The sequence below is a fragment of the Mauremys reevesii genome, linkage group 9 (assembly GCF_016161935.1).
Source record: "Mauremys reevesii isolate NIE-2019 linkage group 9, ASM1616193v1, whole genome shotgun sequence".
NCBI lineage: Eukaryota > Metazoa > Chordata > Testudines > Geoemydidae > Mauremys > Mauremys reevesii.
Genome location: NC_052631.1, coordinates 29,288,320 through 29,302,969, shown reverse-complemented (window position 1 = coordinate 29,302,969; position 14,650 = coordinate 29,288,320). Strand labels below are relative to the sequence as shown.

General features: G+C 37.9%; 1 protein-coding gene across 2 annotated transcripts in view; it reads right to left on the bottom strand.

The window, feature by feature from the left end:
• Positions 1–14,650, bottom strand: part of PLOD2 (procollagen-lysine,2-oxoglutarate 5-dioxygenase 2) — an 81,480-nt gene that overhangs the window by 17,523 nt on the left and 49,307 nt on the right. For both annotated transcript variants that reach the window (XM_039489430.1, XM_039489431.1), the window contains exons 8-11: positions 14,077–14,178; positions 9,633–9,758; positions 8,116–8,237; positions 326–430 (exon numbers count right to left, since the gene is read on the bottom strand). In XM_039489430.1, coding sequence (XP_039345364.1) covers positions 326–430; positions 8,116–8,237; positions 9,633–9,758; positions 14,077–14,178 — 455 coding nt within the window. The remainder of the gene's footprint in view (positions 1–325; positions 431–8,115; positions 8,238–9,632; positions 9,759–14,076; positions 14,179–14,650) is intronic.

Here is a 14,650-nt window from a genome sequence, read left to right as displayed (position 1 = left end):
TCAGCATTCCTTTAAAGCAGGTTTTTGTTGTTGTTGCTGTTTGTTTTGTTTTTAAACAAACAAGCAGCCAAGATTAATTAGAGTTAAAAATGTTTGCCATTGGAATGGCTTAATGGTCTATTGGCAGCACAGTTTGCAGTAACATGATCACCTGATGCTTCCTCAAGTAGAGTGGAACGCTGATAAGCTCCAGAGGGAATTGTGCCAAACTTCTCTTACAATAATGCAATGCCATAGAAGGGACAAGTAAAAGGGGATCCTGCAGAGTACTTCCAGACTAGGAAAAATGAAGATCCTCAGTCTAAGACAAAAAGATATACTGAACCTGTTTTGCTCTATCAGAAGTCTTAAAGTCTTCGGGTTTGTCAGCACAACATCCGCATCTATGCTGAAGTAATAGTCACATGCTTTATTCTGGCGACAAAGGTCCCTGCAAAGAGAGAAAGCAACATTTAGTACAATCAGTACATCCTGTGTGATGTTAAAAATAAGTTTATGTGAAAAACTCAAGCACATTTAATAAATTCTTGATAAAACTTTTCCAACTTAGGTGCCTAAAATCATGTACTTAAATCCACATTTGGATGCTTAAATAAAAGGGGTCTAATTTTTTATTTTGGTGCTGAGCAATCTCCAGCTTCTGTTGTCTTCAGTGGGAATTGCAATTTTCATCTCTGAAAATCTCCAGTTTTCCTTTAGGTGACTAAATATGGATTTAGGTACTAAAGTTTGGGCAGAGTTTATTTCAGTCTATTAATTCTCTCTGTCCAAAGCTTTGTAACTCCACCATAAAATTCATTTGGCTTTATTATTAGAAAATAAAGCCTCAGCTAAATAGCATAGGGATTTTTCTTTTAACCAACATTTGAAAATAATCCATATAGATTGTTTTAAATGATATGCTACTTAAAATAAAACCAAAAGTAGCAGCTTTAGGTTCATTTTTGAGCAGACATAATTGGAAAAATTAATTAAGTCTCATCAAATAAGATTTTGCAGGCAATTTGTGGGACTTCAACTTTATTTTTACAAAATAAATTGTCAAAGTATTCTGTCAAAACTGGCTCTGTGGGTCTTGTTTTAAGAATCCTTCTTACTGTATTCAAATAGATTCATCTAAATGACAAGCTATTAGACGTTTGAAAAACTTCCAAGTTAACATATACCCAAGGTACTAGTGATCTATTTGGAAGCCTTCAGAAATATTATATTACATTAAATATAAGGGAATTCATTTGTAATAAACAAAGTTACAGAAATATTTTTAACCAACAAAAAACCCCACAAGAATCTTTCAAAATTAAGGCAGCAGTTTGGATTTCCTGACCTTAGTCTGAATCTTTTTGTTTTTTTAATTCCTTCCTCTCATTCTCGCTATAATATGACAGGCTGGATCATTAGGGTAGAGATTCTCTTTTAATTAAGAGTTTTCTGCATTTCTGGAATTTTTGTAGGAAACATGGATCTTACCTATGCACTTGCAAACACCACCAACAAAACTTCTAGAGAATTTTATAGCTTTGGATTATACATAACATGGAGTTATAAAATTTCTCAATACTAAGAAAGGAAACCTGCTCATAATAATGAAATTCATATTTACTCTTCTGAGACTTTCATCACAGCCTAGTAGCTTTCACTAGGAATTACAAATAATCTTTGATAGTCTTTCTGCTTCAGAATATTACATTTTGATAAGAGCTTAGTATTTAAGGACACAGATATGCTACGGTAACACATGACCTTACTCCTTAATTCAAGTAGGAGATAGGGATAGCTGTGACAAATTGTCTGCTTGCTTTTCAGAGGTGCTTAACACCTCTAAAATCAAGTCATATGCTTTTTAGCTTAAACTCCTCAGGGAGAACTTCATTTCCCTGGCCTCAATACATTTGCTTAGATTTATCTTAGTAGTATAAACGTGAAAGTTGAAAAGATTTTTTTTTGTACACAAGTTCAAGAAGTTGTTTTAAAGCAGCGATGAGAAGTGGTCAATAGGAGAAGACAGATTCTAAGAGAGGATTAAACTATTGTTTAACTCTGCTTGTGAAGCACTGGTTTATCTTAGAAAAAGGAAAAAAAGTCACTGTTCTTTTGTGAATAAAACCTTCCACTGAGACCATGTGATCTTGAAATATGCTAGTTCTAACCCACAGTAACTTGTTGGGAAGAGACAATCTGTTCAATTTCCTCTAGCAAACAGCCATTTAAAATGTCTATAAGCATGATTTGTATTTGAAATTGAGGCAGTCTATCATTTTTCTGTCCTTCATAGTTTGGAAAGAGAATGGCAATCCTGGAATAGATGACAGAACACCTTAGGACATGTTCAGACTTCTCTTTATGAATACTGCAGTTTGAGAAACACCTTAAAAATGGTGCCTAGTGATATAAGATGACAACATTCACCTCTCTGTGCGACTTATGAAGGACAAAAATTAACCATCAGTACTACTGGCCATTTGGTGATTGTGAGTTAACCAATGCATTATATAATTTGGTAATTCCTGCTCAGTTGGAGCTGAATTGAATACATGGGGTGACTTTTCCATAAGATATTAATAGCATATAGTTCCGACCATGCCATAGTTGTGTCACCTAGAACTACACTTAGCAATTTCTGAATATCCTTAGTAAAATCTTTTGACTCCTTCAGAATAGTATATACCAACACTTCTGTCCCAGTAGAGGTAAACATATCTAACCACACAATGGATAAAGGGCTAACTTTTATTTAGGAAATCAAGCCTGAGGAGCAGAACTACTATAGTAGCTCTACTACATCCTGAAAAACTACTAATGCCTGTAAAAATACCCTGAAATGGAGAGGGGGAAAGTGGGGAATCATCCAATAACAAGATTCTAGGGACTGATAATCCTATAAGGAATGGAAACAAATTACTTCTTACATTTGTTATAGCCTGAACATATTCATCGTAATCAAGAGTTTTCTGTTATACCAAAATCTACAACAGCTGGTTAAATGTGGTCTCCAAATTGCATGGGTGGCTACATCCAATCCTATATCGCATGTTCCTTGAAGACCAGGTTTTTTAAAAAATGAACAGAAATTCCAAGAGATGTGCATACATAGGCAGAGTGCTCAGATGACTTTACACCTCCCTCTCTTCCACTCTCATTTTGCCTCTAGAAATGGTGCAAAGAATGTCATTTTGTGTTCCTAATGCAGATTACATTCTGGAATTATATCAAAAACCACTGCCATCAATGCACCGACCATACACAGCTTCAGGTCTTTTCAAGGACAGCCAACACTGCCACCCAGTTGTCACAATATCCGAGAGGTAAGTATACAGTTGAGTTGGAAAGCAACTCAAACTTATCCCAAATAAGACATAAGAGGTAATAGGGGGCGGGGGTGGGGGGGAACAATCCTTTTAGGGATCTAACTAGGAAATTTGCCTCAACAGTTGTTGAAATTATCTGGCCTCCAGCCTTCATGGTTCTGACCTCCAATCTCCATGGTTTTGGGAGTCCTACTGGACTCATTATTGATCCAGAACACTCAGATTGCAACATCTTCCACCTTTTCTGGCTAAGTAACTGTGTTCCATGATTATATCAACTCTACATTAAATTTCTGCAATTGACTGTACCTAGTGATGAAAATAGAAGCCAAATGGACCTACAGATAGACTATCACATGGTGGACTGCCCCTTAAATGTCATTAAAAAAATTTTTAAAAATCTAACACCACATGATGTCCATGCTCTGGATCCTCATAAAACTAGATGAAACTCTCACTCTTGGTTCTGATAATGGTCACAATGGAAAGCAGTGGGGGAAGGGAGAGGAATGTAAACCAAATGAGTGAGGTTGGTTAAACTAAGGAGAAGACGACAGTAACGTTCCTGGAGGAACTGTTATGTAATTCTTAATTTTGTACCAGGAGTCAAATAATGGGTACACTAGAAGGACATGGATAGAAAAATGAAAATCTACCCCATTTAATGAATGTGCTGTGCCAAAAGATTGCCAAAAGTAAAAACAGGAAAGTCCCAGGACTCTGCCATACATTTTATTTCTTAGAATGGCCGGTAGGACTCATGCATACCCTTTCTCAGGATATTCTTCATAGTGATAAAAGACAAGTAGACAGTAATATGCTACATAATGGATTTGATATAGCTCATGAGTCTATGGATAAAGTTAAGGACATTGGGTCTATTTCTCAAAAAGCTTGCATATAGAAGTAGGAGTGGTCCATTTGTAGGGAACTCTGGCATGTGTACACAACCAATGTTTACTGCTGATAAGGGAAAATAAAATACTTAAACAGAAAATAGACTGACTAGAAAATAAATCCAAAATTAAGATGTCAGGAACTGAAAATAGTCATTCAGCCATCAAGAATTTTGTGGAATCTTGATTGGTGGATTATTTCTATTTGTTCAAACACATTTTCCACACAAAAAATCTGTTTAAGACAATGGGCCAAATTCAGAGGTGAGTCTAAGAGAAGCAAAGCAGTAAAAGCAACTTACAAAAGGAGGTGTGTAAGTATCAATTGATATAAACATCTTCTGGACACCTCAGTATCTGTAATACCACTTCAAATCACTTTTGAATTTGGCCCCAAAACTCAGATTTTTAACTGTGTGAGCATTGCTTGAGCTATACAATTAAAACTTGAAAAAAGTCAGATCTCTGAAGAGTTGCTCTTTTCAATGCATTCACACTGGAATACTAAAGGGAATGGAATAAAATTATTCTGAATTCCAGATTAAGAGAAGAAAGGGCTGAGAGCAAGCAGCAGATATAACCCACAGGGAATGTGTGTCACAAATCTAACCCAAAAGTTTAGTTGGATTTATCAGAGAAAAGCAAAACATACATTTTTCAGATGTCCGAGGGAATCAGATTAATTTCGGAAGGGAGTGGAAACAGACCTTGAGGACAGAAGAATATATAGTTGAACCTGAAATCAACTTAGAATTGATTTTAGGTTGAATTAAGGTGCTGTCAATTTATATTTGAATTACTCATTTTTAAATTCCTACTTTTAATAGCTATCATTTGAGCACAATGCAGTTTTCTGTGTTGGGTTATATATGATTATTTACACTTTCCCTTTATGCTACACATCCCCTGCAGGAGAGAGACTGTTAGCAAGGGCATTTCAGAGGAGAAACAACATGGGCCAAATTATATTTGTATTGTGGTGGAAATAAGTATCCAGTATGATGTATCAATGTGATTATACTCTTATCTTACAAAGGGGAGTTTGATAGAATGCTATGCAACACTGACAAACAGGTAGCTTTGTGGGGCTCTTTGCTGTTTTTAATATTCTGGTGAATGGCTAGTTTATAACCACCACTCCTACTATCCATTTAAATTATTTATAATCTGCTGGATCGCAAAGAGTTTTAGGGGCTTTTGTATGTAGTTCTGCTTTCTGTTACATTATGCTACTGTAAGCTTCATGAGAGGAGGTAGAGATCTCGAAGCTCTGCAACTGAGATCTGGAGCTTAGTGTTATAATAGGATATAAGCTTATTACTGAAGATAGCACTGCCCTTTTACACTTGTAAAACAATATAAATGGGAGAGGGTGGAAGATCCTCTAGAGCTGCACATACAATAAACCAGTTCACAAGTTTTCAAGTGCAGTATGTAATTGTGGAGAAAAAGCAGACTCTTATTTATTTCTTTTTTCAAACTTGCAAACCTCAAAAGAGCAGCACAGAGAGACTTCATGATCCTCTCTTGACTCATAAGGGTAGGGTCAACCCTAAAGATGGATGAAGGAATAAATCTACGGGAAATCAAAACTAAGGTTCCAGGGATTACAGGTTTTTCACAAGTGAAGTTTAGACCATTAATTCAAAAGAACTTAAATGGGGATAAAGGAAGATAGTTGATATAACAATAGCTTGGAGCCCTGTATGATGAAGTACACATTTTTACATGACCATATATTACACACAAATTTAACCTCTTACATTGGGAAACATATGTTTAGTGGCAATGAAATATTTTTGAAACATTTCTTGGTATAACTACCTAGGCATGCAGAGAAAAGGCAAAGAATATACAGTGGCTGTCAGAAAAAGATGCAGGACAAATATGTAAATACACAAAGGCCAAAGTCAGCCCTGACATTGGGCATGCAACTCTTCAGGCCTAACCAAGCAGCACCAGGGATGCATTTGGCCTATAGATGCAATAAAAGACACTACTGGTATCTTCAGTTATACCTAACAGGCTCTACTAAGCCAAAGAGGGGAATGTAGTCCATTAGCCATCACCACTAGGAAGGGGGGGGGTTGCCAGCAGACAGGAAGTGTTTATATAGCTAACCATTTAGTGGTTGATTCTTACTTCCAAACTCTGATTGTTTAACCTGTGGTGTAGCTGTGCTTCTGGAGTTGTGTTATTCTATTCTGAAACTTTTAATTGGTTTTATAGTGAGGGTCCTTTTCTTAATTATTACTATGCCTCCAAGGTAATAAAAAACCCCAAGGAATACACAGCAGCAGGTAAGATTGCCAGAAACACATTGGTAATATGGAAGTGCCCTTTAGGGGACAGAAAATATCTATAACCCCCTAAGTGATGTTTAGACCATTAAGTCAAAAGAACTTAAACATGGATAAAGATAACATCCAATGGAAGTTTTAAATCAACAATTCTCAATATCAAACTAACAACAGTTAGGAGCCCTGTATGATTCAGTTCCTCTCCCCTAAGCATTGTTTTGCAATGTCCTGAGAATAATCACGATTGGAATTTCTCATCAGAAGTACCATGAAATACAGTTTCAGAGGCCATTAAAAACATGGAAGCGGATGTAAAGTTGGAAGTAGCTGCATATACATTTAGAACAAAACATGGGAAAAAGGCCAAGAAATCTGTTAACCGTTAGCATGTGATGTAATTCTACACAACCCAGAAAAAAATAATAGCACTAAGGCCCTCCCTAATACAAATAAATAATTTAAAATGAAAGAAAATGTATTTTACAGCATAAAATGAAAGTAACTGTAAACCCACTGAGTAGGAATGTATATATTTGGTATTAGGGAAATAAAATGGATTACTGAGCAGTTTGATCTGTCATTTAACATGGTCTCTACAGAGACCATTTGAAATCTCACTGTTACCTAGAGAGAATAGTCCAAAGCCATAAAATACAGATCTAAGCTCAGGTTCTAAACTACACCCACTTATAAAGCTTGGGGGAATGTTCAGAATGGATCTGAACTAATGAAATACAAATTAATGAAATAGGAGCCAGATACAAAATCTGGGTCTGGGTTCAATTTCTGAACCCCACCCTACTCCATACATGCAGAAAGAGAAAATTATGGTGCGTTCATATCCAGATCTCTCCTAGTTCTACACTGTTTAATTTAATTTTACTATAACAAACAAGATCAAAGATGTTGAGTACAAGAATGCATAGAGTTGATGAATCTTTGAATGCAAGCTGTATTTTTTCCTTGACACATTCTATACTAACTTTGTTTTAGGTCTTGAGCATATGTGCATCCCTGAAAATAGTAGCTGAAACGTTAATTTCTGAAAAAAAGTATTTTATCTATTTAAACTTGAAATAACATCCACACATCTTGTAGTGTAATGTACTATCAAGATTAAATAGTATTTTATGTTGTATCATTTACTTTGTTTGCACAGCATGCTTCTTTTTAAAAGACACAAATTTATATTTGGACAGATTTCATTGCTCATCATATATGCTTAGAAATATGTTCATGTTCCTGCCAGATATACTTCATGAATAATCCACAACATCTGTTCCACTCCTACATAATCTATTATTCTCTATATTCTTAAAGCTTCATCTGAAGTCCAAATGATAGATCATTTAAACAAAGTTAAATCCAAGCCAACAAGAAATGCCTACCCAAATGAAGAACAGCTTTTTATATTAAAAACAAATAATGGTATACATAATGAGGACACATCATAAAACATTCAATATTACACTGTGTGTGTGTGTAAATAGAGTTTGTATTCTATGAAAATCTTTAAGTGTCTATTTATCCTCTATTGAAAATGTATAATCTAACTTAACATTAGTATACAATTTAAAAAAAAAAAAGAAGACATAGAAAAACAGAATTTACATTCCCATGTTCCTGGCTTCTGCCTGACTCAGGTTCTCCTCTGGTCCAACAATTTTTATACTTCTGATAGCCTTCTTGGCTTTCTCCCAAAATTTCTTGATGTGCTTTTCATGATAAACCTCCTGTAATCATGTTAACATAATTCAGAGTTAATGTAAAATACCAATTGCTGTGCTGCAAGACACACATAATAAAACACTTGGTATTCAAGTGCAAATTGTACTATCACAGGAAGAAAGAAGAGGTGATTACAATTTTTGCAGATATCTTCAGAATATTTTCAAGTACTAAAACTCCTTTGTTGAAGAACTTAGAAAAACCACTGTGCTGCAACAATGGAATTTGTATTTTTATTATGGTTTAGTATTGGGGGAGTCGCAAACTGCACATTTTGCAATCTATGGCCCGAAGCCCACAATAATATTTAATAATTCTCTCAGAAATTACTTTCTAATTATTATTTCTCTTGATTGCTAATTTCCTTAGCTATGCCTTACAGTTCTCTACAGCATGAAATAGTTCTAAGCCAACTCTCATAACATGGCTGGCTTTAGAATAAGTTAAAAAAAAATCCTCACCAATTTCCCCCCTCTTTATATTTACAAGGATAGCCAACTTCTTTTGATCATTTCAAAGGCTATTTAACTTCTGATTGGCACAATGAGGCACTTGTTTTGCACAATGATAAAAGCCCATAGTTAGTACTGGTATATAATCTGCATATCTTTTACTATCCCCCCACAAAAATATTCATAAAGCTTGAGGGCCAACTCCTAATTGAGGCATGCTATGCCACTGATGTCAATGGACTACATGCCAGTGTAAAGGCAGAAAAATACAGGGACCAATCCTGCTATCACATCCTGCAAAGACTTGTGCACATCAGTAACTACTCATATGATTAATGCTACTGAAATCAATAGGGCCTAAGTCTTGCAGGACTGAGCCCCTAGATAAGTGGTTCTCAACCTATTTACTATTGTGGGACGCGTATGTGGCCCACAATGTGTTATGTGGGCTGCATCCAATGCTATCTGTATGGCCCTGAAGATGTCACATTGGCCGCAGCTCTGTGCTGACTAGGCTGCAAGCGGACCGTGGCCACAGGTTGAGAACCACTGCCTAGATGATTTAGCAAGGAGTAAAAGTCAGCCCAACTGTTCTCTCCTGTGTATGTTTTGGAGACTCATATCTTTCACTTTAAGGCTGGGAGCCTCATGTTTGTCATAACATTTGTATTACATCAGGAACCCAAACTGTAACAAAATAACATTGAGGTCTTGGCCACAGAAAGCAGAAAAAAACCCTAATATAATTGAATTAAAGGCTCCAGAAAGTGCCTCTTGAATTTAATCAAAAACTCTTGGAGAGAAGTGCTATTGCTGCTATTTACCAACATTATATTACTGCATATTTTCCATTACTGCTTACCATATTACAAAACAAATCTCAATTACAGTTTACCAATTGCACCTGAATAAAAGTAGAACTGCTCCAGATAGTTCCCCAGTACTTACATTATTATGAATGAAGATACTAAGTAGTTCCTTTGGGTAATCCAGAGTCAACAGTCTGTCTAAAAATTTAGGTAGGAAAGGAGTTGGTTGTTCAATGAAAACACCAATTGTAACCCTTGGATGTTCCTAAAAGAAATAATATGTTGACACAAAATACATGTAAAATTAAAAGGTCATAGAGGAGTCTTTAAACTGAGGGCTGTGGGCAAGTCAGGTGTGGAGTTCGGACAGACATTCCTTTTGGGAAGGATTTATGAATAGGGATAGAAGTTAATAAAAGTACAGATAAGATTTGAAGAGCAACAGGCAAACAAAAAAGAGTCCCATTTAATTATATCACATGAAGGCAGACAAATAAATATTGACACATTTTATAAAAGTGCTTGTAAACAAATGCAAGAAGTCTACATACTATGATGGGGGAACTTGAGTGCCTGATATTAAAATGAGGCTACTGATGTAATAGGCATCACAGAAACTTGGTGGAACGAAAATAATCAGTGAGGCATGGCAATACCAGGGTAGAAAATATATAGGAACGACAGAATGGGTTGCACTGGTGGAGGCGGGGAGGGATGGCATTATGTGTGGAAGAAAGCAGAGTCAAGTTTAGTAAAAATCTTAAATGAATCAAATAGTTCCACAGAATCTCTATAGATAGAAATGCCATGCTTGAATAATAAGCATGTAACAATAGGAACACAATACTGACCAGGGGCGGCTCTAGAAATGACGCTGCCCCAAGCAGCAGAGCGCTGCACGCGCCGCGCCCTCTTCCTCGGTCTCCCCCTCCCCCTCTTCCGGCGGCTCGCTGAGGCCCCGCCGCATGCGCAGCCGCAGCCCCACGAGCCCGGGGACCTGCGACCGCGCGCGCGCGCGCAGCCGGAGCTCAACGGAAGCGGGGACGGGATTCGGCCCGGGGACCTGCCTGCCGCGGCCGCGCGCGCTCAACCGAGTCATCAACCCGCCCGAACGGAAGCCGCGCAGCGCGCCTGCCTTGCGCTGGGGTCTAGAGCCACCCCTGATACTGACCACCTGACCAGGATGGTGATGGTGACTGTGAAATGCTCGAGCAGATTAGAAAGGCTACAAAAACAGAAAACCCAATAAAATGGGGGATTTCAACTATCTCATATTGACTGGGAACATGTCACCTGAGGTTGCGATGCAAAAATAAAATTTCTAGATACCATTAATGTCTTGGAACAGCTAGTCATGGAACCCACAAGAGGAGAGGAAATTCTTGATTTACTCCTGAAGTGGTCCAAAGAAGTAAATATAGCTGAACTGCTCAATAATAACCACCATAATATAACTAAATTTAACATCCTTGGAGGGAGGAAAATACCAAAGCCACCACAGGAGCACTGAACTTCAAAGAGGGGAACTACACAAAAATGAGGCTAAGTAAATGAAAATTAAAGGGAACAGTCACAAGAGTTAAATGCCTTCAAGCTGCATGGAAGCGGTTTTAAAACACCATTAGAGAGGGTCAAACTACACACACCCACACACACACCAAATATATAAAAAAAATAAGAGGACCCCCCACTCCAATGCTATAATGGCTAAACAGAGTAAGAGGCTGTTAGAGATTTAAAACAATATCTGTTAAAAATGGGAAGTCATATCCTACTCAGGAAAATAGAAAGGAGAATAAACTAGAGTCAAAGTATAATTAGGCAGGCCAAAAATGAATTTGAGGAACAACTTGCAAAAGACACAAACACTAACCACATTTTTTTTTCCCTTTTTTGAAAGTACATAAGAAACAGGACACATCACAATCAATCAGCGGGGTAACTCGACCATCGAGATGCTAACGGAGCACTCAAGACAAGGCAGTTAAGAAGCTAAATGAATTCTCTGCAACAGTCTTCACTGCAGAAGAAGTGAGGGAGATTCCCACACCTGAGCCATTCTTTTTAGGTGACATATCTGACGAACTCCGATTGAGGTTGTTTTGGAACAAACTGATCAATGAAACAGCAATAAGTCACCAGGCTCAGATGATATTCAGCCAAGAGTTCTGAAGAAACTTGCAGAACTGCTACTAGATGGACCATTGGTCTGACCAAATATAGCCATTCTTATGTACTTAACTAAATTCTCTACAAGTTATTTTCATTGTCAGTGTAGCTACTGAATATTGCAAGTCAAGGTTTTAAAATTACTGGCCTATGAAAGAAATGCATATAAACATTAGAAAAACAATATTTCACAAAATAATTTTAAAATAGTACGCAAAATCTATAAAGCTAACGTTTTAGCTACAGAAAATATATTTTAGTTGTCTAAAGGAAAAGACTGATTTTAAAAATAAATTACATAACTGAATTTATGCCACAAAATATTTTACTCATCCATATTATAAGAGTTCATTAATGCATGGAAAGCAGCTAAAGACAGGCAAGGCATAACCCTATAAACAAGCCATGTTCTACTTCCCTATTAAAGAACTCGAGGAACTCTTGATGGGTCAGCAATAGGAGATATGCACTGTAGATACATTTTACTGTAGTTAATTAAAATAAAAATTTTGTAATCATACAAATAGATGACTATAACTTGCTTGCTAGCATTAAGCAACATTTATTTTTCTATTTGCAATTTATGGTAACAAGAATAATAAAATAATTAATTAAAAATAGAAGAGAAGTGTTGCAAAGCCAGGCAAAGGCTTTTAAACCATTTAGATGCTAAAATTATTTTGGACTTTTGGTTTAGAGCAGTAATATTAAATTACAGAAATGTTATATAAAAAGATCATCCTAAAACAAAACTAGGTAACTTTTTATCTAGAACAGGTTTGTCATTCTGGCAGGAACTGCTCTACTGAGACTAGTGTCATGGTAATTTATATTGTTGAATACAAGCAAATGTTAACCACTGTATGAAGATTTATCAGTAAAGTGGCATATGCTGTTCCAAAATGCATCACTAAGCAGGGCATATGTAATTGCTACCAATAATAGAAAGCACACCAGAAGCAAGACAATGGATTTTGCATAATTTTCAAATTCTGTGGGATTATTCTGGGGGTGTGCGGCACTACAAGATAGCCCCCACATTCTCCAGAAAGAAATTCAGAAGCAGAAGCCACACCATCAGCACTAGGCCCAAAGGTAGGTAGCTGAGTCTCTCCACCCCCAATGCAAATGGAAGACGTGGTCCCATCAGCCCTCTTAAGCCCTTTACAGGCTCATTTCTTATCATGGTCCATCCCCCTCCCTACACCTTACTCAATTGTTGCATCTTGCCTTTAAACAAACTGTAAGCCCTTCAAGGACCAGATTGTCCTCTCTTGTGTGTTTGCACAGCACCACACAAGTGACCCAGTCACCACTGCATCCTTTGTTTTCCTTTGTATAGCGAGCAAAGAACTAAGGGGAAGGAAATCTCCATGAGGATTTCTTTCACAGAGATTCTCCATCACTGTAGTGCTTTTTGGTGGGTGAGATGGATTTGCACCCCCACCCCACACAGAGACCTGAGGGGCTCATCTTCAAATTAATGCCCAAGAGACCAGGGACAGCCACACAGAGTTCTTGGGCCTGTGCACTCATGGTGACTTCCTGGGCCCTCCTCTGCTCATTGGCTATAGTGTTCCAGCAGAGCCCTGCTACCAGACACTCCCCCAGGGAATCTTGGGGCAGCCGAGATAGGTGGTGAAGGAAACACCTACGAAAAGTGAGTATGTCACCGGGCGTGGTGGGGAGAACGTATGTTAACAACCCCTACTCCTGGCCTACACACTCCTTCCCCTTGACCTCTCCCATTCTCTACCCTCTCCCACAGCATGGGCTCAAGACCACACCCTTCACAGGGGTCAGAAGGCAGGACAGGGTGGGGGTGCGGGGAGGGAACAGTGACACAGAACTGGTGTGATTCCCACTTCCACACACAGAGTCCCTCCCATCTTTGCACAGACTTGTAGCTGGTTGAGCGGGGCAATCTGCAATCACATACACTTATGCAAGTAGAGTTTCTAACCTTCTAATTGCACAAAACCGAACATCCCGGCCCCTCCCCTTCCCTGAGGTTCTGCCCCCACTCGTTCCATCCCCCCTCCATTCATCGCTCACTCTCCCGCACCCTCACTCACTTTCACTGGGCCGGGGCAGGGGGTTGCAGTGCAGGGGGGGTGAGGGCTCTGGGGTGGGACTGGGGATGAGGGGGGAAATGGTCTCTGGGCTGGGGGTGGTGCCAAATTATAACCAATATGAAAATATTGACATTTGCCACTTAAAATAGTGCTGATAAGTCTGTAACTCATGAATCTGTTTCCATTATTATTTTGTATAATATCTAACATATGAAAACAGCCTCAAGTGTGCTTGAAATGTAACATTATGCACTGTAGCCTTTTTGTCTCTGAAAAATCACTATAAGGGCACTGAAATTCACGCATCAAAGTGTTCAGTTATACATGAGATATACTTACTGTAACCGTTGATAAGTCTAGTAAATCTAAATCACAAACACCACATCCAGTTTCACGTGTCCAAGCATTAGGGATATAATTTCCAAAGTAACTGAGCTGAATCTAGTAAGCAAAAGAACAATTCACACTTACTATATGTAAATGCAACCCACCTCTGTATCTTAACACAGAGATTAACACATCAGTGTTAATCCTCAAAATAGTTTAATAATTTCTGTGTAGGTATGCTTTTCTTCCTTAAAAAACAGCTGCTAAAAGCTATTTTGACTCCTTGTACAAGATCCAGAGATAACATCCTCTGGAATTTGTGGTCACAGCTTCAAGAAGCTGAATAATTGTGGTGGGCATAATAAAACACATACTGGATTTCACCGGTCTTTGAAAAAGGCCATGCCAAGAAATATTATCAGAACCAAGTTAGTAACCTTCCTGTAACTGATGGTCACTGGTATTTATAGGAAAATAGATATGGGCAAAGGGCAAAACTTCCTGAGAAGGGATTATATAAAATTTAGAAGATACAGGTACACAGATGTCAAATGAATTGTCTTTTCCCTTTGGGGGCAGCTATTCC